Source organism: Nansenia antarctica (assembly GCF_963989245.1).
Source record: "Nansenia antarctica genome assembly, chromosome: 5".
Classification (NCBI taxonomy): Eukaryota; Metazoa; Chordata; class Actinopteri; order Argentiniformes; family Microstomatidae; genus Nansenia; species Nansenia antarctica.
The window spans coordinates 67051683-67078319 of NC_137690.1; the positions used below are offsets into that span (position 1 = coordinate 67051683).

The following is a 26637-nucleotide window of genomic DNA, read 5'->3' on the forward strand; positions in this document are numbered from 1 at the left end:
TCCAATCATTATATAATCATAATTTAATTATTTAGTCATTTAAAGGCAATGATAATAAATACTTATGGAGGAAACGGTACATAGATGATAGAATTAGTAAAACTCCAAATATGAACTACATCAAATGGAAAAATCATCTTCCAAAAACAATTTCTGGATATTAAATAAATAAATCAGCAGCGAGATGCTCTCATAAAAGCCTCTATGTTTAATCGATAGCAATCAGGGAATGAGATATATTTTGGTTTTGGTTTGGAAAAAGCTCTTTCTTTAATGAAGTGTCCTACCTGACACTCAGTTTGCACATTAACATGTTGTTACTGCCAGGGGTGTTCTAGGGGAGTGGACTTACTCATTTTCAACCTGTCTGTCTCTGGTAACTGTCTCTTCGAATCATGTGGGCATGCAGAAACACAACCGCTCGTATACGGTATATATATATATATATATATATATATATATATATATATATATATATATATATATATATTATATGTACCTAAAAGAAACCTTCAGCCTGCAAAGCTGGGAGATGTGGTCCCCTGAATAGCCAATATAACTTTTGGAAAACATTTGTAAAGCATGTTTGTTTGACTTCCATTTTAAAGTAGATTCTAGGCTATCAAAACGTATCCCATTTGCTCCCCCATCCCAACTCATTACTATAATTGTCTGATGAATGTTACATTGTGTATGAAATGGTGATGTCTCAGGCTATAGAGCTCTTTCAAAAGTCAAGTACCGGTAGGTATTTGTCTGGTTTATCTGTTTGTTAGCCACAAACATCTGTAGAATGACATAATTGGTGAATTATCAGTGAAATAAACAACCTCTCTCACTCTGTGGTAATTTTATATTTTTTGCATTGAATGCACTGGGTATCAAATCAATGTTGATCCTCTCCCTGCCGTTCTCTTAGCCTCCACTAGATGGCGCAAGATAGCCATAGGCTTATTGAAACTCTCAGGTTGAGATTAAGGACAAACACAGGCTAGACGGTTCAATATTAACTGAGGAGTGTTATCCTGTTAACAGTTTGTTATCCTGTTCCGGTTTGTTCTTGGCATCTTAAGACCCCTGTTAAACGTCTATTTTTGTTTTCAAAAATATGGTTTGTGGTTAGCTTGGCAACAACCAAGGGGAAAAAAACACTAGTGGGCTAGTGGTGGTCTAGTGGATAGTGAGTTGGACTTGTGATCGGAAGGTTGTGAGTTCAAATCCCGCCTGAAGCCACACCACTACTAGTGTGCCCTTGGGTAAGGCACTTAGCCCTCAGTTACTCCAGGGGGAATGTCCCTGTAATTCGTAATTGTAAGTTGCTTTGGATAAAAGCGTCTGCTAAATGGCAAAATTATTATAATTAAAATTAAAAATGTATTAATTATTAAATTATTAATTAATTATTTAAAAACAGCTTTGAGGAGAATGTCAATAAGGTACCATCAATGAGACAGATCATTAAATCCCACTCTTCAATAGGAGCGTGGTAAACCAAAATGACATCACTTGTGTTACGAAGGCAATTGCATTTGTGTTGTCATGCCTGCATTAGCATGGCTGGGGATGGGGAAGGTGTCTTGAGAGTGATAAACGCAGCATTGAAAAAAAGCTTTCTGTGCCCTTTCCACTGTCGATGGAAACACGCCTACCATAACTCAACCCGGTACAGTAAAGAACGCTGTCCCCTTGCTCTGCCTGCATGTCCCTAATAACTCTCAAGCTTGAAAGCTTCCATAAAGTAAAGAGACCATATGAGTATGGATCATAAGCGATAATCATAATCTGCTGTCTGCCTCCTCCACCCCTCAGGTCCTTTACAGAGTCATGCCCCCCCTAACAAGTCATGTGACTTCATTTTGGCCAATAAGGACATTGCACAATAGAACTTTACTTTGTTTATTGAATTCAGTTCAGTAGTTCTACAGTGTCACCATACCTACAGTTACTGGAGAGTGGAGTCATATCAGACCAGGGGAGGCTATTGGAGGTAGAAATCAGAGGACGGGCTCATTGTAATGCGTGGAATAGATTGAGGAATGTTTGATACCGTTCCCCATTCCATTTCATGCATTACAATGAGCCTGTCCATTATTGTAATTGTCTGATGAATGTTACATTGTGTATGACATGGTGACCACTAGTGAGCCCTTGAGTAAGGCACTTAGCCCTCAGTTACTCCAGGGAGACTGTCCCTGTAATCTCTAATTGTAAGTTGCTTTGGATAAAAGCATCTGCTAAATGGTTAACATGTAAATGTGAATATCCTCTGATTTCTCTCTCCACCTGCCCTCACTTTGTCAGATGTTATGCACACGATGGTGCAGATATGTGCAGGGCAAAACCAGTATGTGTGTGTGTGTGTTTTTTATGTTTGTGTCAGGGTTTCTGTGTGTATGCATGTGTGTGTGCATCCAGTGGGTTGCAGTGTGCTCAGAAACATTTCTGCGTGCTGTAGTCAATTAAAGTGTTATGTAGGGGGAAACCGGTGATGTTGGTATGTGTGCGTGCGTGCGTGCGTGCGTGTGTGTGTGTGTGTGTGTGTGTGTGTGTGTGTGTGCATGGGTGTGTGTCAGAGTGCGTGCATGTGTGTGTCAATGCTTGTGCGTGCATGTGTGTGGACATGTGTACTGTACCGTATGCGCGCACGCACATAAACGCATGTGTATGTTTGTGACAGAGTCTGCGTGCATGTGTGTGCCTATGCATGTGTCGCTAACTCCCTTATGAAGACACTTGATTTTGTCACCTCTTGGCTTCATCATAAACCCTCACAGAGAGCTTGTCCAATGCCAACATAATACACTATAAAATACAAAATTGCACATGATAAAGACCATATCCGCTGTTGGCACATAAGAGAAAACATATTAACACTTTGTCCAAAAATAGAATGAGAGGTAGAACACACAAAGAACCCCAAAAAAAAACAAGACCAAAGAGGGTGTAATATTTCACATGGGGGGGTTGGGTGGATTTGTCAGTCTTAGGCAATCCCAGGAGTCCCAGGGCACAGCGAGCCCTCTGCACGGAGGACCTTCAAACCTTCCTGTAGACGTTGGGAAGCTTCTCCAGACGGAGACACGCGTCCTTCAACGAGGCTACGTTGGCTAGGTTACGCTACTAGCAATGGTTAACACACGAGCCGGGGCCGACAACCCTATGGAGACGTGTATCTATACACTTCTGAGTCACGTTGCAAGCGCTTGTTTGATCTCATCTGGTACTGACTGTACGCTTGATAGAGTGTAACATCCCCGAACGTTGGTTTACGTTTATGAGCCCGTTATGAACTCTTATGGAGCAGTGTGCTTGCTTTGGGGCACAAAGACCCTGGGGTCATGACTCTCAATGAGCGTCGCACTGCTGTCGCTCCCTGCAAAAGGTTAACGTTAGCTATTAGCGTTAGCCGCTAGCGTCCCCCCCCTTGGTTCCATGCAGCCACAGTGTCTGTCAGCAGTAGCTCTCCGAGTATTTGATGGCTCCCTCCCCTCCTCCGTTGCCCACGGGAGGTGCGTCCAGCTTGTTGAGGACCTGCCTACGGGCAGAGATGTAGCAGTACGCCTTGCCCTTCTTGGCCCCTGGATGGTGGTGGTGGTGGTGCTGTAAGAGAGCGTCAGGGGGAGGGGGAGGGGCAGGCTGCTGCTGGCCCGACACGGCCGAGACGACGTCCGACGAAAGCTTGTGTTCGGTGCTTGTGCTCTCAGTCTGGGGACAGTCTGGCAGGCAGGGCGGGTCGTGGTGGCACTGCGTCCCTCCGGCGCCCCCCAGTGGCGTGTGGCTGCCGGTGTTGCGCAGGTCGTCGAGCACGGTCATGCCCAGCCTCCACCGCTGCCACTTCTTCTTTATCTCCGACTGAACCTGGGACAGACAGGGGAGGGATGGAGGGGTGGGGTAACGGAGGAATAAGAAAGATGGAAAAAGATAATGAGAGAATGATGAGAGAGGCCTGGCAATTTACAGGCAATTTACAAGAAAGTGCCTTCAGTGTTCTGTGTATTATGGGAAGGAACATTATCAACAGGAATTATCTAAACCCATTGACCCGAACACACCCGTGGATGTTTGATGGCCTGACATCAGCCGCTTCATTTCACTCTTCCCTTTCACAAGACACGTTATGTCATTACGCATGCCGCAACCAGCCTCCCCTGCGCACTACACACTGTAGAGTACCTCTCAACAGGACATCCATCTGACCTTCCTAGTCACCCTCAGTGGTCTCCACACGTAACCCTACATGTTTGTGCCCCACAGGGACACCACAATGCCCCCCCGAGGTAGGTAATGGGACTCTGTGTGACAGCTAAGCCAGAGTGACAGGTTGACCTACCCAACAGGCCACAGATAGATAGAACTGGTCACACAAAGGGTCTTCACCCCAGGTGTGACTGCATCCATTTCCCCAACTCACCTCCTTATTGACGAAGCAGTAAAGAATGGCCACCAGGAGACCCTGTGGGAGGGAGGAGAGGGAATAGAGTATGTGAAAGAGTGCTCTCCGATCTAATACACACACACACACACACACACACACACACACATTTTAAATGCTTTATTTATGTCCACATACATGTACAATATCTAAAGGACATAAATACTAGCAGTGCATTTTATCAGTGCATAACAACATCGTTAATTTTATTACGAGTCACGTTCACTCCGCATGAATTACAGTTTAGGCAGTGCGGCTCACATGCCTGTAATAACTCTGCATAACCACCAGTAGGTAATGTGCGTACGCAAGGTCAATACACGACGTAGAGCTACGATCGTTTCCACGGTCAAATTGACTCACGTTGAAATAGTATAAATCACTACGTTGACGTGGTTTTCTACGTACGACACGGGTAAGATCAAAATTTGATCTAAGTACTTTCTATAAATGAGGCCCCAGGGCCACGTTGTTCCAGCCACAGAGATCGTTGAGGTCAGGCCAGTCAGACCACACTCCGAATCCCAGGAAACTAGACTCTGATGGACGCGCCAAGGGGACCTTGCGTCTCTCCGTAAGTCCAAGAACAGTGAGGCTCTAGCCATCTCCCTCACACACTGGTCGTCACTGTTCAGCATGTTCAGGAGATGGCTGAGTCTGGTGGCAAAATAAGTCCACTCAAAGTTAGGAACTCCGAGTCCGCCCTCCTGTTTGCTGTGGAATATGATGTCGCGTGTGGTATGATGAGTGTTCAGTCCAGTCCATTTTCTTAACAAAAGTACGGTCTTCATTTCACGTAGAGACTTGCGTGGAATGTGTACATTAGAAAACAGATGCTGAACCTTGACCAGGGCTATTTGTCTGACTGCTCCTAGTTTCATGATCAGTGGCAGGGGTGATGCATCTATCAAATCAAGCCTGGTGGAGTACTCAGAAATTATTATACACACACACACGATACACACACACGCACGCATGCATGGATGGATGCACATATTGCACACATGCATACCCTCAGAGAAAGAAATAGACACAAATGCGTGTCTGAGTGTTGTCAATTGGTACCGCTCACAGCACATACCTACCCATCTACAGACCAGGGCTTTACATGAACGTGCACTACGCCTCGAGAACATTCTTCCTGACTATCTAAGGGCTGTTCTACAGCCTGTTCAGACTGTAGGAGCTTTTAGAGCAAGCCTTAAGATGCATCTTTATCGGCTGGCCTACCCTGCCTCCGAGACTTTGATTGCTGCTTTTATGATACGGTTATATAACTGTATATTGTTTTTTTTAATTTGTATTTGATCTTTTATTATATGTACTTTGAGATTATTCTAGTATCATGAAAATCACTTTATAAACGTAATCAATTCTTATTCTTATTCTTATTCTTATTCTTATTACCTGGAAGGAGCTGAAGAAGAGTTCGAAGAAGAGGTTGACGTTTCGGAGGACACCCTCAGTCTGCTCCTCTGTCATCACGGCAAAGACGACCTCGTGGATGCCCAGCAGAGGGATGAGGGTCAAGGTGGACTTAGCCAACCTGGATTATTAACAATAAACATCATTAACAATTAACCATTTGAATTAACACAAATAACAATGTTGTCTTTCAATGGATGCTAATAAAACTAACATCTGGGCATTCCTAGCAGAGCCTAGACACAGTGCAGGGGAGGGGAGGCTGAAGGTAGAAATTGGAGGACGGAGCTCATTTGTAATGAATGGAATGGAGAAATGCGTTTGATACCAGGTCTGATACCATTTCTCATTCCTCTGATGGATTCCTCCTCATTCCCCCAGATTTCTACCTCCACCAGAACTCCACTGGTACTAGTGATGCAACTGGTGGACATACTCAGTATGGTAGACGAATGTCTTTCATCAATGACACTGATGGGATGACCCACCTCTCATAGAGAACAGATTGCTTTACTTAAGCACAAAGGCACGAGAGGCCGCGCTTTTTTATCTCGAACAAAGACACAGCTGAGGGGCGTTGTTCGGATTGTATGTATAGTTGGTCTCGCTTTGATGACTCACTGACAAACTACCCGTGATTCGCTAAAATTAGAAGAATGATTACACATAATACATAATACATGTTTTATGTATGACGCCACTTTGATCATTATGTAGGGGAACGTTTTCATATTCTACTCAACAAAGGTGGCTCCACTTCCTGAGACTTCTCCATTCATCCTAATCAGTGCATTCGTGCTTCGATTCCCTCCGCCTCTCTGATCCTCCGCCCTGAGGACAGGTTTATGTCTGAGGATTAAGACCGGTGGAGCTCCTCTCAATCTGTCTTGTTTCCTTAAAACACTTCCCCAGTCCCCAAGGTCTCCCAATCAAAGAAGAGGAGGCCCCATCCAATACCCCAGAAACATCAAAAGAGTTCCTCTATCCCCCCTCTCTCTAGCCTGCTTTAAATGCTGTGAGGGTTTCTGGGAGTGCAAGGCAAGTCGACGGGTGTATAATTACGGTACTTAATGTAAACTGAACTGGGTTTGAAGTAAAAATGGCTTGAAAATTGAACTAAATGGAACTAATATTGATGGGGGGTAGATTGCTTGTGGGCTTGCTGGATAGAGGGTCATAGTACCACTGCCTAATGCTGTGGGCCTAACCTTCCGTTCATGTCACAGTATTGAAAAGGTACAGTACAGACTCAGACACATGACGAGAAACACAGTGTGAAAAAGGGAAAGGTGTCAGTCATGTTAGCGATGGTATATTTAGTTCTAACTGAGAGACTTCAGTGAGTGAGTTTTACAATGGGTTTGACGAGAGACAGGCACGATGCTGCCAGACAAGATCACGTTTCTGACCAATCATCAGAGGTCTTTCCCAAAACCAATACACCCCCCGAGAGACGTGCGTGGAAGGCTAGAGCAGGAGGCGAGAGCAAAATCCAATAAAGAGTCTTTTTAAGCCATAAAAAAATAGAAATGTTGCTCATGGGTATTGTTGTAATGTGGGATGAGCTATGTCTTGTGCCCATGGAAAACAGCATTTGATCTTCCCAGAGAGGATAACCCTCCTGGAGGCGTTTCCCGTGTAAGAGGCTTTGATTATATTTGTGTCAGTGATGTTGTTGTTGTTGTGGTTCGCTGCTGGAAATGTGCTATATGTAAAAGTGGATAAGTGGAAGTCTGTTTCAATCAGAGCTACTATTTGCATATAGGATAATTGGAATGGGAAATGGGAACGGGAATTGCAGCAGCTTCCTCACCTGAATTTATAATCCGTGTACCTCATTTGGTGCGCCTTCAATTTAGAGACCAGGATGTGTATGATCCGAATGAATATGAAAAAGTTGACCTTGATGTGAATAGAACACACAGAGAGACATTATATAGACAGGATATCAAGTCATCCAACTCAAGCTTTTCAAGCTTGACTAAATTCAACAATCTGAACATCTAAAGATGGTACCACAGAGAGACAGTACAGACAGTATATATGCTATGTGTATAACTATCAACCATGATGTTCAGGCTTAAAATGTTACAGGAGTAGCCACAGACTACTCTACTGTAACCAATAACATAGACAATTCAATTTTAATAGCCTGAGTATTCCATCTGCAGAACATGCCCACTCAACCTGCACCTCAGCTTCACCCTGGCTCCCTCAAGGTCGGCTAACTTCAAAGAGAGAAGACCACAGAGGGGTGGCAGGGATGGTGCGTGTGAGTGTGTGTGTGGGTGTGAGGGGGGGGGGGGGGGGGGGATGGAGTGACCCAAGAGACACTCTCTAAGGAAGAACACAGGAACAAAGCTCATGTACGCACACACACACACACACACACACACACACACACACACACACACACCACTAACCAGGATGGCCAGCATGATGGGGGTGCGGATGATCCACCAGTATCCCATGTTCCCGTTGATCTCCCAACACCTGTGACAAGACGCCGTCTCCCAATTAACATTCTTCAAATTGTTCATTTTCATTTGCTCATAACATGGCTGTCGGAATGTACAGAAATGTAAAGACATATCCTTCGGCAGAGTGTTCACCAGAGCGTGCCTCACCGTGTGTTTTCGTAGAGGTAGCGTACGATAATCCAGGGCACCACAAATAACACCGGGGTACCTGCAGAGCACCATAGACCAATACTGTACATTACTGCCTGCTAACAAGATGAATGAACAGTATAGAGATGTACGATGTCAATCTTTACATGAATAGCACATTCCACTTCTCTTGATCATAACGAAGGATGACATACTGTAAATACATAATGAAACATATGCTGTGGGTAATGTTGTGTGTGTGTGTGTGTGTGTGTGTGGGCCTGTGTGTGTGTGTGTGTGTGTGTGTGTGGGTGTGTATGGGTGTGTGGGCCTGTGTGTGTGTGTGTGTGTGTGTGTGTGGGCCTGTGTGTGTGTGTGTGTGTGTGTGTGTGTGTGTGTGTGTACCCCAGCCGATGAAGAGGTATCCACAGAAGTAGCTGTTCTCAGAGAACACCATGAGCACCAGGAGGTTGTGCAGGTACAGCCCCTCCACAAGCAGCCAGTAGTAGTTTGCCCCCACACAGTATTGCATCAGCACCTGGGCGATTCGGCAGCCAGTAAGAGCCTGGGGGGGGAAGCGGGGGGTGGGGGGGGTTCAAAGGTCAGGGGTCAGGTTGGGGTCAGGGAGGAGGTTGTCCTGGGTGTACTGTACCTTGGGTGCAGCGTGTTACTGGCTGTCGGTAGCGAGTCGTAGCTAACCCGCTTAGCATGTTCCTTCGCTAGCAGTCATAATCTAGCTGTGTTTGTGAGGTGACAAAGTCCTCTTTGTCGTAATAACAAACATACACCGGACCTCTGGTCATACCTTTGCTTGTACCTCCCTGGCATTACAATCAAAGGGTTGTCTTTGTCTGTCCTCTGTGTATGCGTGTAGACCAGCGAAGGCGGGCGGAGGTAGGAAATGGAGGATGAGCTCGGAACACACATTTCTGATACCATTCCTCATTCTGTTCCATGCATTGCAATGAGCATCGTCCTCCGTTTTTCTACCTCCACCAGCCTCCCCTTGTGTGTGACGTACTGTATAACTGTGGTCACCTGATCACTGAGGACGTTGTACACGTCCTTGTTGTTCCTGAACTCGGGGGCGTCCCTGGTCAGGACGGCGTCTCTGGTCAGTATCGAGATGGCCCGCAGGATGAAAGAGGCAAATAGATTGGTGTGGATGTAGTTTCTGGTGCACCTTAGTTTCCTAGTGTACAACAACAACAACAACGATGACGACAACAACAACAACAACAACAACAACAACAATAACAACAACAACAACACATAATCACTATGATATCTAAAGATATCTCTATCTCTGTTTTTTTTTGCACTGGGATTGATGATGGGATTGATCTCCCTCCCTAACTTGCGACATCTGTGGCGTTGTGCTGTGTGATAAAACTGCACGTTTTAGAGTGGCCTTTTATTGTGACCAGCCTAAAGGCACATCTGTGCAATAATCATGCTGTCTAATCAGCATCTGGATATGCCACACCTGTCAGGTGGATGGATTATCTCGGCAAAGTGAGAAGTGCTCACTAACATAGATTTAAACTAATTTGTGAACACAGTTTGAGAGAAATAGGCCTTACATAGAAAAGGTCTTAGGTCTTTTTTTCATGAAAAACGAAAGTGCTGCATTTAGATTTTGGTTCAGTGTATATATAAAACTTCTGGAAAAAACATGAACATATGAACATATTATCCTACAATAACCCTTAACACTGCAATCATGTACAGTATGTTGCTATGGGTAGGGTCACCACCCAATTAGAAGCCAAGGCTAGTCAATCAGTTTCCCCCACGGTACGAGGCTTCCATAAAAAAAAATATAACCTTTATTTTAGCAGGGAGTCCCATTGAGTCTGTTTTACTAGGGATCCCTACATGCACACAATTTACAATCATACACAATTACGAGATTATAACAAAACAAAATCAGGAAAGACAATCACACGTCCAATCACAATGTCCTCGATCGACATTTGTAATTGCCCCGAGCGACACCAAGAACAACCGACTGTAACGTACCTGAAGATGAGCAGGATGATGAGGGCAAGAGAGAGGCTGACCAGGGACAGAGAGTAACCCACAGTGTACATGATCCGGAAGTAGCCCAAGATCACCATCTGGGTCTCCTGGTGTGGGGGGGCAGACAGAACATCAGCACTCACACACAGAACATCAGCACTCACACACACCCCACCACATAAAGACATGGGAACATGGTGGTCCTGTACTGTTGTCTCATCTGAGGTTCTGTTGTAATACACACGGTTCAGACAACATGGATACGCTTTTATCAGAGATTAGAAAAAAGAAAAAGAAGGTACGCACGCTCAAATGCACGCTCAAACGCACGCGCACGCACACACACACACACACATTTGAATACTTTATTTGGTTCCACAAATTATATTATACAAACAGGGAATCAAATATTTCGGGGCTAAGCAGCACTGAACACTTAAGGGTACACATAACACCTCCTTCTCCACACGGCCAAGCTGCCAATAATAGCTGAGACAGAGCAAAATTTGGCAACCTGTTTGGCCTTTCTTTTAGACATTGCAGCAATTCTCAGACCCCTCATGGTGCATTTATATACATGGCCCAGACTTCCAAATACAAGTATGCTGAATTTGCACTTGTACCCAAAGCTGGTTATCGTACCAAGCAGTGGTTGGTATTTGATATACTTGTCCTGGAAAGTCTGGTCCATGTACAGGTCAAAGGGGCAGCCTACTTCTTCAATCAGCACCTCCTTGTGGCTGGTGTCAACAAAGACAACATCAGGTGTATTTGGGATGTTGGAAAAAACATCATTGGCAAAACCAAACCACTCTGGTAACACTCTGGCATGCTTGTACATAGCTGCGCTAGATGGTAAGATGTTTTGTACTGTATCAGACACAATGTCCACAATACGGTCATGACGAGCTACACACACACACACACACACACACACACGAGACACACACACACACACACACACACACACACACACAAACAAACACACACATTGTGGAAGCCCCCTCACAGGCAAACACAGAGTGAGTGACAGCATGTTTTATATTCATGGGGGAGGGAATGGATCATTCACTGACTACGGGGACCAGTAATGGTTCACAGCGCTAGACATGAAATGAAGAAATGTGTACAGTGACTCAACGTGGCACTCAACGTGGCACTCAACTGGGGACTCAACGGGCTTGCAGTTATCAGAGGAAGACAGTACTAGGGCACGGCTCCGCCTTAACCAGCAGGGAGGCATTACCAGAACATTAAGACGTTATGACTGGAGCAGGGCTTAAGTGTATTGTATTCATGTGTCCCTTACAACATAATTCACTTACCTCACACGGCTATGAATTAGCCTGCTAGCAATGACAAATGAACTACAAATGAACTGTTGAACTATTGCAGGGTAGGTTTTGGAAGGCCTTCTCGGCCTGATCTCGATTCCCTTTTCTATCCCTACGGCTCGTTTTGGAGTGCCACTCGCGTTTGAGCCAAGGCCTCCGAACAGAGCCACAAGGCGTAGTGGTTGAAATCTTTCCCTATGAAATGGGACAACCCTTCAAGACCCTGATACGTCATCAGTAGTGTCATAGAAAAGCATTGACGCTTGCGACTCATTCACAACTTAAGTTTTACACTATCAATCGATCATCAAATAAAAAAGAACAATGCTTCATTATCAGACCATGACAGAATAACGGTGCTCTAACCTGTATGCAACCTGTGCTCCTACCCTGCCAGTCTGCACTGATAGGACAACAGTGCAACAACTTGTTGCTGCTGAACTTTAGTTACATTTCCGGCGTCATATGCCATCAAAGGGAGGAAATAAGACATGGAAAATTGCATGACTTACAGGGAGCGCATGATACCAGGTATCATAGTATTGTAGTTCTAACCAGGTATCATGGGTATTGTAGTCCTAACCAGGCATCATGGGTATTGTAGTCCTAACCAGGCATCATGGGTATTGTAGTCCTAACCAGGCATCATGGGTATTGTAGTCCTAACCAGGCATCATGGGTATTGTAGTCCTAACCAGGTATCATGGGTATTGTAGTCCTAACCAGGCATCATGGGTATTGTAGTCCTAACCAGGCATCATGGGTATTGTAGTCCTAACCAGGCATCATGGGTATTGTAGTCCTAACCAGGTATCGCAGTCATATCAATCAAGACAGTTTGGTCTACGTTTACACTGGATGTCATGTGGGCATTTTTGAGCATTTAATTCCTCCATTATGATGTTTGACGGGTATTACCTGCGCCTGCTGGTTGTTGTCAGCGTTGCATTGGGAGTGGTCCCTCCACGTCCGGCTGGTGTTGTTCGTGGCCCACTGACCTTCCGGCCCACACTCCCGCAACACAAAGCCATTACGGACTGCAGACACGAGGCGAAGGAGAGACAGAGAAGCAAGCATGGCCTCACTCAAAATGTCCGACCATAAACAAAAGTTCAGTAAAGAAATAATACCAAATATACCATAATGGATGTAAATGACCATGTAATAATGTCAAAAAACATGTATATATATTTATATATACTTAATTATATAATTATATATTGTAACTTGTATGTAAGTAATATATAAAAAGTGAAAAGTACCTAGATAGATAAAATATATTTCTGTAAAAAATAACTAAAACAAACTGGGCATTAAAAATGTAAGAAAAAAGTAAAAGCACTGAATCCTAACTGAAACACTGATTTGGGTGCAAATATTCGCTTTTATATGCAAATATTCGGTTATTCGATTTTCCACAAAAAGGTGACTATAAATAAAGTTACTATACTACACACACACACACATGGATCTTTATATCTTTTAATTCACACCATAATCAGTAATAACTAGCTTTTAACATTATGGAAAAAGAAGAATCTACATTCTCCTACCAAAGCATAGAGCACACTAACCAATGCCACTGCAGTACCTTGGTCATACCAGGGGAGGTACCTCGGGCAGGGCACTCTGACGGTGGAGTTAGGAGCTCCGTCGGCCCAGCACGCATACATGTCAAACATGCGGCCGCAGAACAAGCCTGGTGGAAGAGGAAGAGGAAGAGGAGGAGGAAGAGGAGGAGGAGGAGGAGGAGGAGGAGGAAGAGGAGGAGGAGGAGGACATAGCGGATAGTCGGCATCTCTCTGCAGACTTTTTACCAGAAACTACAGGATCCAGATTCATGTGTAGCTTGTACTACGATTGGAAATGTGCTCAGGGGAGATGGCCTTGATACTGGAAAGCTAAAAGGGGATACACATACTGTATACCTCCCGCTGTATGATGTAGCATTTCATTTACGGTAATAGTTGTGTGTGTGTGTGTGTGTGGGGGGGGGGGTAATGTAATATGTGTGCGTGTGTCAGATGTATGGTGGTTGTGTGTGTGTGTGTGTGTATGTGGGGGGGGGGGGGTATGTATATCTGTGTGGCTGTGTGTCTGTGTGTATTTGAGTGTGCGAGTGCATGTGTGTGCATGCATGCCTGCGTGTGTGTGTGTGTGTGTATGTACATTATATATGTGTTTATATGTGTGTCTATTTATATGTGTATCTATGTATATGTTTATATGTGTGTCTATATGTGTTTAGGTGTGTATATGTGTCTATATGTGTTTATATGTGTGTATATGTGTTTATATGTGTGTATATGTGTGTATATGTGTGTCTGCTCTTACCCGAGGGTGTGGGGTCCTCGTTTATCCGGACCAGACACTCATTCCTGTATCTGTTCCATTCCTCCACTGTGTCCTTGACAGTCTTCCCTGACACCAGCTGCAGGCCATCCAGCAAAGAGAAAGGGAGGGAGGGAGGAGGGAGGGAGAAGGTGGTGAGGCCCCCATAAGATTATGGGTATTGAGCTCAACAATACCTGTACTGTACCTCTCTGCTGCCCAGCTGACTCTTACTGCGTCCCAAAGAGTCTCTACTCTATTCTTTACACCCTCTCTCCTCAGGGCCGAATGAACACAGTGTGGCGCCCTAGGGTGACCAAAGTGACATTTACTATGGCTATAAAATACCATATATTTACATGAACTTATAGCTAAAGTACGTATATTAAAGTACAGGCTCACCACACATACTACAGAAAAAGAGATTATTTGGACATTTGGCCTCCTCAGTGTAAAACCTGACTGGATGTAAATCTTTAATGTCTTGGATTATTCAACTAAGGTAAAGCTCAGACACATCCGTTAAAGCGCCTGGATCGATGTGTGAAGCCCATTACACTGACTCACATTACACTGCCTCTGAGGGTGAGCTTTGCTTTGCAGCTGTTGGATGTATACGGCTCCATTAAAATAGCCATTATCTGTAGTTATTCATAGCAGCGATCATCACATTTCTAAGCCGCTCCACAGTCCAGAGGGTAGTAAAACAAAGTGTCAGTGTTAATGACACTCGACACAGCAAGGGTGTTAATGACACTCTACACAGCAAGGGTGCTTCAAACATGCAGAGGTAGAGTTATGAAGACTTTTCTTTCTTTGTTTGCCATACTAAGAAGAATACAGACACTGAATAGTCTTTTGGTCCACATATCAACCAATCAAAATGTTAACACTACGTTTCAACGTTTTTGAGAATCACAACACAAACTCGCTAGTCAAGCCAGACTACTGCAACGCAAGGGATTGGGTGAGTAATTCCCACTGCTACCTAGTTAACTATAACACCACTTTACATTAGCAGGCTCACAAAACAAGCTGTGTTAGTTGACTAGCGATGTGTCATTGATTTTCAACAACACAGAAATGTATTCACATTTTTCGAAAGAAAAGTCTGATTATTTACATCAGATCCCGATATGAGGACCAAAGCATTAGAACCTGTCACGTATGCTTGTTAAAGTGGAGTGTTACTCTGTTGTGGTATCACTCTGTTGTAGTTATTCTGCAGCCCAATAAAATGAAGTATTGTTTATTATTTCACTTCCCCATCATCCTAATAGCATACTGTACATAAATCAAATATGTATGTCAAATCATTCTCAACAAACTAGCTAAAATTGCTTTTTCTTTCTTCAATAAGTACCAGAAATTACACATGATTACCTGGTATTTACTAAACTGTAAAATAAAGTGCTACCAAAATAGCAATATTTCTAATTCCCATTCAAGCTTTGTCTCCTGACGGTATGTTCATCTTTGGTTTGGTTTTGATGCATTGACTTGAATGTAGATTGAGCTGGACTTGAATTGACTTGAAGAATGCCTACCACAGTTCTGCACAGGACAGAGAGGATGAGGAGGATGGAAGTGGTCTTCATCACTTAGGGGAGCACCAGGCCAGTCATTTCAGCGCTGGGTGGTCTCCCAGGCCATGCCTCAGACCACCACCCTGCAAACACCAGGTACACTCACAGTTAGGATACACCGTCTCACATAAACACCAGGTACACTCACAGTTAGGATACACCATCTCACACACAAACACCAGGACACTCACAGTTAGGATACACCGCCTCACACACAAACACCATCACACTCACAGTTACGATACACCGCCTCACACACAAACACCATCACACTCACAGTTAGGATACACCATCACACACAAACCCCAGGACACTCACAGTTAGGATACACTATCTCACATAAACACCAAGCACTCTCACAGTTAGGATACACCGCCTCACACACAAACACCCTCACACTCACAGTTAGGATACACCGCCTCACACACAAACACCCTCACACTCACAGTTAGGATACACCATCTCACACACAAACACCAGCACACTCACAGTTAGGATACACCGCCTCACACACAAACACCATCACACTCACAGTTAGGATACATCGTCTCACACACAAACACCATCACACTCACAGTTAGGATACATCGTCTCACATAAACACCAGGACACTCACAGTTAGGATACACCGCCTCACATAAACACCATCACACTCACAGTTAGGATACACCGTCTCACACACAAACACCATCACACTCACAGTTAGGATACACCGCCTCACACAAACACCATCACACTCACAGTCAGGATACACCGCCTCACACACAAACACCAGGTACACTCACAGTTAGGATACACCACCTCACATAAACACCAGGACACTCACAGTTAGGATACACCGCCTCACACACAAACACCATCACACTCACAGTTACGATACACCGCCTCACACACAAACACCATCACACTCACAGTTAGGATACACCACCTCACATAAACACCAGGACACTCACAGTTAGGATACACTGTCTCACACACAAACACCATCACACTCACAGTTAGGATACACCGTCTCACATAAACACCAGGTACACTCACAGTTAGGATACACCGCCTCACACACAAACACCATCACACTCACAGTTACGATACACCGCCTCACACACAAACACCATCACACTCACAGTTAGGATACACCGTCTCACACACAAACACCATCACACTCACAGTTAGGATACACCATCTCACATAAACACCAGCACACTCACAGTTAGGATACACCGCCTCACACACAAACACCAGGACACTCACAGTTAGGATACACCGTCTCACACACAAACACCATTACACTCACAGTTAGGATACACTGTCTCACACAAACACCAGGTGTACACTCACAGTTAGGATACACCGCCTCACACACAAACACCATCACACTCACAGTTAGGATACACCGTCTCACACAAACACCAGGACACTCACAGTTAGGATACACCGCCTCACACAAACACCAGGACACTCACAGTTAGGATACACCATCTCACACAGAGCATCATATGGGTGTGTGTGTGTTCATTCTCATTCAGATTTGCAAAATGTCATCTTAAAATGACTGAAAGAGTTTGATAATAATGTGTAATCACAATATTTACTAGCAACGCTGTGCAAGAGTAGTCACACATGAATGAGAACACAGTAAAGTACAGTATTGCTACATTGCAAACATTGCAAACAACATTGCAAACAACAGTATACTGTAGACCAGTTTGTTCTGGGGCTAATTGAAGAGAAGAATAGGCTGAAACATCTGTTAGGTGTATAAATCAGGATTTATAGACTGTTCCATTTTAGGATTATCCTGTTAATTCTCAAGACACAAACAGTATTTTTATATCAACAATGATCTGTCTCAAATCAAGAGTAGATAATACAGCATAAAAGAAACTGTAAAATGTTGCAAACTATTTTCAGTTTTTTGTTTTTTTGTTTTGTTTTTGTCTTGTGTGTTTGTATGTGCTATCCTACCTTTCTGCCCGATGGATATGATTTTGTTTGTGGGTTCTTTTCTCCTATTGACATGCATTAAGTGTCCCTTGATGTTTATTTGAAACATAAATATTGACGGGAGTGGAACTCTGTACAAGCCTTCTGGGCTTCGTTCCCTCCTTGCACAATCTCTTGTGTGCTAAATAAATAAACTAAACTAAACTAAATCTGTCATATACATATACTGTACAATGCAGGGAAGAGGTATGTAAACCCCTATTGTACACAGCGTTCAGCTTTCACATGTTGATGGTGCCAGCCATTAAAATGCATTGATCTACACAATTTCCTCCACACATTCAAAGTGAAACAACAATGTAGAGAAATAGTTATTCTATTATTCTATTATTCTATAGTTATTATTATATGAATGAGCACAATGTCCTATGTGAATAAGGATTGTCATTGAGCCTTGGCAATGACAAATCAAAATGAGTACCAAGGACTCAAATGGCCCTATCGCGTTACACAATAGTTGGACGGACTCCATGAACCAAAACATAGTGGTTAACATTATTTATTAATAAGGCCTAATCTCATTGAAAGGTTCTTGTTTATCATTAACAAGAGGATAGGGTGTACGAGATCAGGCCATGTCTCCAAAGTGAGCAGCTGGGGAATAATGAAGTATCGTAGGTGTGCGTAACCCTGAGACCAATGGGGGCTTTGAGCCACAGACCTCAATATTAAGATGGGAGAACACTACCCATGGGCCAACAACAACATCCCAACTCATTATACGTTTTATCCATATTATTCTGACAGTTTGGTGTGGCCGATGTCTGCCAAAGACAATCTAATAAAACTCAATCAAGCTGGAAGAGGGCAATCATCATAAACCTGGAAATCAAATATAAATAAGGCAACTGCTATATTCAGAAATGATGTTCTCTATTGAATCATGTGTGGCAGGTTTGGCGATGAATTATACATTGTTTTGTGTCTGAGGTGTTAATCGGGATGGGAAATGGTGACATGTTGTATTTAGAAATACAAACACTGAACATAACATGCTGTTGTCATAGCGATGTAAATAAAGGGCTGAGGGCCACACAGGTCTAGCATAATACTGTACTTCAATGTACTTACTGTAATCTTGTGTTTAATGTACACAATGTAACATGTACACATGTTAATTATTTTAGATAGATTATGCTTTAGGGATAATAGTTATAATGTATGCACATATTATCTGAGGAGCGAGGAGTTACATTGAGCATATTTCTTTGTTCAAAGAAAACTAAAAGAATCCTTGGACTGCTAGATCCAACATTATGCATATTAAACATTACTTGAAAATGTTGCTAAGGCTACAGAAATATCCAACTGTGCTAATGTACCAAAATGGCACAGTTGCGGTTTGGGGTTGAGTGTTGTAAAGAGTCATACTATTATGAGTTATTAGTAGTGGTATGCCTTCATCCTGAATGACTTTCACTTTCAGGGTATTTTCTTATTAATTCTCAGCAAGGGTCTAGGTTCATTTCCTCTCTACAAATGAACCCCTGCAGAACAACTCTGTTCCATATATGGTCGACAAAACAACCCCAGGAAGACATCCAAGGAACTACAATCAATTTCAATCGATAGCATTTCCTTCACAAACAACTGGATTGGCAGCAGGGGAGAGCTGGTGCAAGGGGAGAGCTGAATATGCAAGGAATTTTTCCTGGATACATGGTGTACAGGTTTTTGCCCTTGCTTGCTTGCTTTGTGCCGGTGGTCCTTGGCCTCCCCTTGGGGACCGCTGGGTACTGGTAGGCAAACTGGCTAGTAGTCGCTCTATTGGTAGAGGGCTGCAAGGGAATTTTTTCCTGGCTACATAGTATACAGGTTTTTACTTTTGCCTGCTCGCGGCTCTGTCAGTATTGATTGATTGACTGATTGACTGAACATTTTCATTGTGTGAAGCGCATTGAGTTGCATCTTGTAAGAAATGCGCTATACAAATAAAATTTGATTTGAATTTGATTTGGTGGAGATAGAGAAACCGGAGGACGGGCTCATTGTTGTGCATTAAATGAAATTAGGAATAGTATCAATCAGCCCGTATTCTGATTTCCACCTCCACCAGTCTCCCCTGATTGGCAGCCACCTTTAAAAACAAACACCCAACTGATCAACATACTAGCGGTGACTATTCTCTTCGCCCCGTAAAAAGGAATGTCGTGGACTGAAGCCAACAGTTGACAGATACTGAAAGGACAGTCTGACAGGTCGTTATCCCGGCGTTCTGCACTTTCAGCCCACTCAGCAGGCCTGACATGTCGGTCATACCACTGTGCCAGTGGAAAATGTGTAGTAATTGCACTTGTCAGTGTAGCTCGTGTGAAATAAACAAGGACACTTCCTGTCCATCCATCCAGTTCAAGATGTCCACGCGTAATGTGAGGCAACGATGCTGCTGCAGCCTCTGCTGCTTCGTCAGAGACAGCTAATTACGTGAGAAAGACACTGATTAAGCACGGCCATGAATCCTAACCAAAACCCAACTCGTAAGCCCCCCTTGGGCTGTTTTAGTGTGCCATAGTGAATAAAACATTACTCTTTTTTTTATGAGAGGAACATTCTGTCAGAAAAGCTTAAGCTCAGGCTTAAATTGTCTCGCTATTGTAATTCCGCTCAGAAGTTAGGACGAAATGTCTTTGGGAAATAATAATGATCATAACATCAAGAGGCAGCAACTTAAGTCTCGAACACATCTAAATGCAAATTGAAGGTGCTGTGGTAATCATCTCACAACATTTAAGGGCACCAGGTGGTTTTTAAGTTTTTTTTTACAATCATTATCACCTAATAAGAGGTATTATCTGTACCATATCTAAAAGGAATACATGGTTTCACAAGAAGAAGAAGAAGAAGAAGAAGAAGAAGAAGGAGAAGAAGAAGAAGAAGAAGAGGAAGAAGAAGAAGAAGAAGAAGAGGAAGGAGAAGAAGAGGAAGAAGAAGAAGAAGAGGAAGAAGAAGAAGAAGAAGAGGAAGAAGAAGGAGAAGAAGAAGAAGGAGAAGAAGAAGAAGAAGAAGAAGAAGAAGAAGAACTGAGGGGAAAAGGTCTCCCTAAAATCAGTCTTCATTTCCCACAAAGTTTCAACAAAGTACATTCCGAGAACCTGTGCTCTGATATAAGAGTATGTTGACTGCGTTGAAAGGTAAGGCGCGACACACTCCATTAAACCTAATGAGCTAGATGCAACAGGCTCTTTACCAAAGTGCTAATGTTCTGCTCAAACAGTGGAGGAATCTATGTTCTATCATTAGTGGGCTCTTAACCTGCACTCCTTTCATCAGCTGTAATCACATTGAAGTGTTTTGACATCTCTGTTCACTGTACACTGTACAGGCTTAATCCATCCATCCTGACCCCCTAGAAGTCTTGTTACCTGTGCTGGAGTGTGTGTGTGTGTGTGTGTGTGTGTGTGTGTGTGTGTGTGTGTGTGTGTGTGTGTGTGTGTGTGTGTGTGTGTGTGTGTGTGTGCGTGCGTGTGTGCGTATGTGTGTGTGTGTGTGTGTGTGTGTGCGCGCGTGTGTGCGTATGTGTGTGTGTGTGTGTGTGTGTGTGCGCGCGTGCGCGCACGCTAGCGAGTGTGCACGCGTGTGTGCTTTTGATAACTCTGGCCCAATAAAGACACAATAATATGCTTCAAGGCACATTGACGAAATGATGCGGAAAATGTCCGACATCTAAGCTTCCCTTCAAACCTTGGCTGGGGATTCATTTGTCACTCGGAAGGAGACAACCAATCCTGTTCTGGTATATTTGGCAAACCACGTTTACCCATTATAACTGTGTATTGATAACAAGGCTTCAACTACTCTGCAGAGAAATTACCCTGCAGAGAAACAAAGAGCTGTCCAAGAATATTCAGTGGCAATTCTTTCGGCTTGCCTTGAGAGAGTTATATGATTTTAATTTAATTTAATTTGCCATTTAGCAGACGCTTTTAATCCAAAACGACTTACAATTACGAATTACAGGGACATTCCCCCTGGAGTAACTGAGGGCTAAGTGCCTTACTCAAGGGCACACTAGTAGTGGTGTGGTTTCAGGCGGGATTTGACCTCACAACCTTCCGATCACAAGTCCAACTCACTATCCACTAGACCACCACTACCCCTGATTTCTGACTGCACACTGCAAAGTCTACAGAAGCAATCAACTTCACTGTACATCAGATATCACACATGTTTAGATAGTTCTCTCTGTCGATAAAATGTTGATTTTAAACTAGAACATCACTGTGGCATGCATCTATGACTGAATCCATTAAGACAACATGAAAAACAATGAAATATGGCTTCTGCCCAGAATTGTTCCTCTCTGTCTGATGTAGATTAGATTAGTGTAGAGTAATAAGTATTAGAGTACAACGAAATGTATTTTCTGCTCTAGGCACGGGGGCAGCCACAGGTCAGGGGCAGCGCCCCTGGAGCAATTAGGGATTAAGTGCATTGCTCAACGGCAGACGCAAATACAGGCAGACGGTGTTGTTGAAAGCAGTCAAATTGGACTGTCACAAGGAGGGGACATGCCTAAGATTTGTGAGAGAATCCTCTGTGACAGTTGACAGACAGGTGATCTATAGTGTCCTGCAGTTCTACAGTAGATTGAGATTAGAATTGTTGCTTTTCAGGTCTACTTACTTACCTTGCGAATGACCCCCCCGTGTCAATGCCAGGCTGATGATAAAGAGTCACAGCAGGGGAGGCTAGTGGAGGTAGAAACCCGAGGACAGGCTCAAGGTAATGCATGGAACGGAATGAGAAATAGCATGAAACACACCATACCATTCATTACATTCCACGCATTACAATGAGCCTGGCTGCCCTGCGATGTCTACCTCCACTGAGTCACAGTCTTTTGGAGAAGTACCAGACAGAAAATGTCAAGCACGACAATGTGATGTTGAGTGAATTGCAACTGGAGCGGAACCCCAACTAATGACTCCACTGCCCCGGCAATGGTGACATCATTACATCATAGCTATAGAGGCATGAAGAAGTCAAAGTCACCTAATCTAATTAACACAAGGCAATGTAGAAAATGTACTGATTGCTTTGGTTATGAACCATCGTTCATATCGAACATCCTCAAGGGGATTATGACAAGACGTTTTTCTGTAATCTGTAATTACTTTATGACTTTTAAACTGACATTTAAACAAGCCGCAGCTTTCCGTACACATCAACAGCTGGTGACAGCTATAGTCAGCTCAGCTCCATCGCAACGTCGCCAGCTAAAAATGTGAGTACATGGTCAGGTGGTCGTTTGTAAGTAAGTAAGTAAAACTTGATTTATATAGCCGCCTTCCCAGCAGGGATGCAGAGGGTGCTTTACATACAAGAATAACAAATACGAGAAGTGCAAATTCGAAACATAAATGATTAAAAACACAAAGGGGACAACATAAACAAAACATAAACAGGAACAATAAGAAGGCTAAAATTGACTGCCGGCCTGTCTAAAAAGATGTGTCTTTAGTTGCCGCTTAAAGATTTTGTTCTGAAGGAGCGGCTCTCGGGTCAGGGGGGAGGGTGTTCCAAAGTCTTGGGGCCGTCACCTCAAACGCTCTGTCCCCTTTTGTTCTAAGTCTGGTCCTATGTACGACCAGGAGCTCCTGGTCGGAGGACCTCAGTGACGGGGTGGATGAGTAGGGGTGGATGGGATCCGAGATGTAGGCGGGGGCTTGGCCATGAAGGGCTCCGAAAGCGAACACCAGCACTTTAAAATTCTAAGTTGTACCGGGAGACAGTTTGTATTGAGGGAGATGAGAGTGGAGGTGTCCCGTGTCACCACACAGGGTCACCACATGTGGAGACTGTGGACGTCCTCTTCGTTTCTCTGGGTCCGACCTCAACAACATCCGTAAGAAGGACCGCTGAATAGAGTCAACAAGCTAGTGAAGACAAGCTGACCCCACCGCCGGCTTGGAGGCCGACTTTTGTGCTTTTGTTTACAATCCCTGTTTCCTAGTTGGGAATAATGAGTGTTTTGTGAGTGCATGCTTATGGCACTGCACTTCAGTTCAGTGCCCCCTATCACCTATCCAGGGTACATAGATGAGTGACTCCCACCCATCAGATGGCAGACGAGGGCTATTTTAGTCCAGTCTCGTGGCCCACAGTGGCCCCCCTCAGAGGTGGCGCCCGATACAAAGGTAACACTAACCAGGGTCTGAAACCTCAGCCGCTTCCCTGAGGAAATATTAGGACAGAGGGATGTGGGATTATATGTGTGCATAATTAACCAAACGGGTGCGACCTAACCCATTGCTCCCTTCCTCCCCTCCCTCCTTGTCTCACCGACTGCAGGACTAGACTAAAAACTAAAGGGGATAGAGAGTTTGAGGTGACGACCCCCCTGACCTGAGAGCTCCCTCAGAAGCGGCAATTAAAGACTCTTCTGTTTAGGCAGGCCGGTAGTCACCTATAGCCACCTTATGTTCCTTTTTGATGATGTTTGTTTGCGCTTTTCTTTTCACCCATTTTATCCCTTATCTTTGATGTAAAGCACCCTGTGCATCCGTGCTGAGAAGGGCGCTATAGAAATAAAGTTTTACTTACTTACTTACTTATTTGCTCCCTCTACAAAATGTATATACTGCATACTGCCTACTAAATTCATAATAAATATGCGAAAACCAGCCGGCCGTTTACACTCCAGTATGAATACTGCCTCCCAGAATGCATTTTGCACCGGCGGGCAGCGGGGAATTTAAACCTCAATAATTTTTTTTCATAACACGAAACTTGAAGTTTTTAAGTAGCCACTCGATATAGTAAACAACAGTTTAACGATCGTTAATTATGTATCATTTCTGGATTGGATTCACTATTCTCGTTTGCCGGAGGCTACCGGTAAGGGAGACTTTTGTAAATACTTTCGTTGGGGGACGTGTTCGTGTTTGGGGCTGGGTGATCATCTTATGTGTAGTTATGTGTTTCTAGCATGTCGATGTTCTATCAGCATGTGATGTTATAAACATTAGGAAGATGAATGGCTGAAATGGAAAAACAAATACTACACATGCAGCCAGGGGCGCCGCTAAGGGGGTGGTAAGTTAGGACGATTCTAAGGGCCCAGCACTGACAGGGGCCCATGAGAATCTTTAAAAAAAAAAAATATTATATTTATAAATAATATTATTATTATTATCATAAGGACGTTAATGTAGCCGAATTCAAATTATAATTATATGTATTATTCTCTATGTTTAACAAAATTAAGCCTTATTATTTACCCCTCTATTTATTCATTGCATGGTTCAGTCCACCGTGCGCAAGCTGCTAGACTAGACTAGAGGAACGTTACCGCAAATATTCTGACAAGGAGAGAGACGATGTCGTGAAAGGCAAAGCCAAAGTCAGGGTCTCAAAAGAGAAAAGTAAAAGTAAAGAACGAGGAGAGTGACAAAAAAGGGCGACAGCTAGTCACAAAGTAAAAAAAAAGAAGAAGAAGGGTATTCATTCACAGACCTTCTTTTGGGGCCCATAACATGTAGGCTATCTATCTAGACAACAGTGGTTTAGTGATCTAATCACTGCGTGGATGATCTAGTTAGCTCGCTATAGCTAATTAACATTAACTTCAAGTAAAGTTAACTTACAGTGCACTGTCAGTATAATTTCAGTTAAATGTATGAGATGAGTGCAATTTTGGTCCAAATATAGGTTATTAGAGCTCAGTGAATTTGTATCCAGCAGCTATGCACTCTTGCTATAGCTAGCTAGCTAACTAGTATAATGTTACATGCTAATCACGTCATGCACAGATGCAGGATCAGGACTCCTTCCCTCAACCCACCTCCCAGTTGAAGGAGAAGGAGGTGAGCAGTAGGAGTTTGGGGTTAACAAACATATTTTGAATATTTTAATGTATGCTGCATTACCATGCAAGCATTGAATACAACTTTAGCTAATATTCATATTTAGTTAATAGTTCTTCCAGTAATTGCAATAACATTGACCACTGGCATCTTAATAATATTGTTAGCTAGCTAGATAACATCTAAGTTAGCTAATCTGGTGTAATGTATGTATTATTATGTTAATACTATTATAGGACATATTATGAATTATGTACCTATGGATACTCCATGCCAGGGCCCTCTTCAAGCAAGGCAGCCAGAGAGGAGAGCAGAGGTAAAGAGGCAGAAGAAGAAGAGCAAGAAGTAACAAAGGACAATGACAGCAGCACAGCAAGTTTGCTTCATCACTAGATTTCAAGGATCTTATTAAAGATGTTGCTACTAAGAAGGCCCAGCGTTTAGCTTTGATTTGATTTGATCTCTTTACTCCTATCTTGAATCGTTGTGCATTAGGCTAGATATAGTTTTTAGCTCTCCAGGTATACTATTCCACAGTACTGCCGCAGTGTAAAAATAAAAATCTTCCCATTTCACATTCAATTTCGCTGGCACCATGTCTGTGTTGCTCCCTCTTGTATAAGACACGTTTGTCTTTGTGTGAAACAAGCAATGCTGAGTCAGTAAATATCTCTCTGCTGTAATTCTTCATTGATCTAATCCTGACAGTATTATGGCCAACTGATCTTTACAAGATCTACATTTATTTAGACACAATACCACCCCATTAAAATTATATTTTTAACTTTTTGTGTGATTTATACTTTTATAATTGGGTTCCAATCTTCATTTAATTATACTTTTGTCCTTGTGTTGTTCAAGTCTTAATTTAATAAGTTAAAGAATGTTGAGATTTCTTTGCTGAATTGTTGATTCCTGTATTAACTGTAATTTTAAATTACATTTACAAAAGACGTCCATCATTGGATTTCTTGCAGTGCATCAATAGTTCATCAACTTCAACTGGGTTTAGGTTGATGGGTGGTTTAGGTGGGGGGGCCCAAAATGATATTCTGTCATGGGGCCCAGAATCTCTAGCGGCGCCCCTGC

The 26637-nt window shown here is 43.4% G+C and overlaps 2 protein-coding genes across 2 annotated transcripts in view; both read right to left on the reverse strand.

The window, feature by feature from the left end:
- Positions 1–26637, reverse strand: part of LOC308158275 (5'-3' exonuclease PLD3-like) — a gene marked incomplete at both ends in the record, with an annotated part of 402256 nt that overhangs the window by 55608 nt on the left and 320011 nt on the right. The gene's annotated exons all lie outside the window — the stretch shown is intronic.
- gipr (gastric inhibitory polypeptide receptor) overlaps positions 3451–26637 on the reverse strand; it is a gene marked incomplete at its 3' end in the record, with an annotated part of 29609 nt that continues 6422 nt past the window's right edge. The window contains exons 2-14 of the mRNA XM_080530929.1: positions 15701–15822; positions 14157–14253; positions 13414–13521; positions 12741–12859; positions 10489–10595; positions 9505–9658; positions 8872–9031; positions 8485–8545; positions 8281–8350; positions 7671–7759; positions 5840–5978; positions 4412–4453; positions 3451–3858 (exon numbers count right to left, since the gene is read on the reverse strand). Of these exons, the coding sequence (XP_080387055.1) occupies positions 3451–3858; positions 4412–4453; positions 5840–5978; positions 7671–7759; positions 8281–8350; positions 8485–8545; positions 8872–9031; positions 9505–9658; positions 10489–10595; positions 12741–12859; positions 13414–13521; positions 14157–14253; positions 15701–15751 (1605 nt within the window). The 5' untranslated portion in view covers positions 15752–15822. The remainder of the gene's footprint in view (positions 3859–4411; positions 4454–5839; positions 5979–7670; positions 7760–8280; positions 8351–8484; positions 8546–8871; positions 9032–9504; positions 9659–10488; positions 10596–12740; positions 12860–13413; positions 13522–14156; positions 14254–15700; positions 15823–26637) is intronic.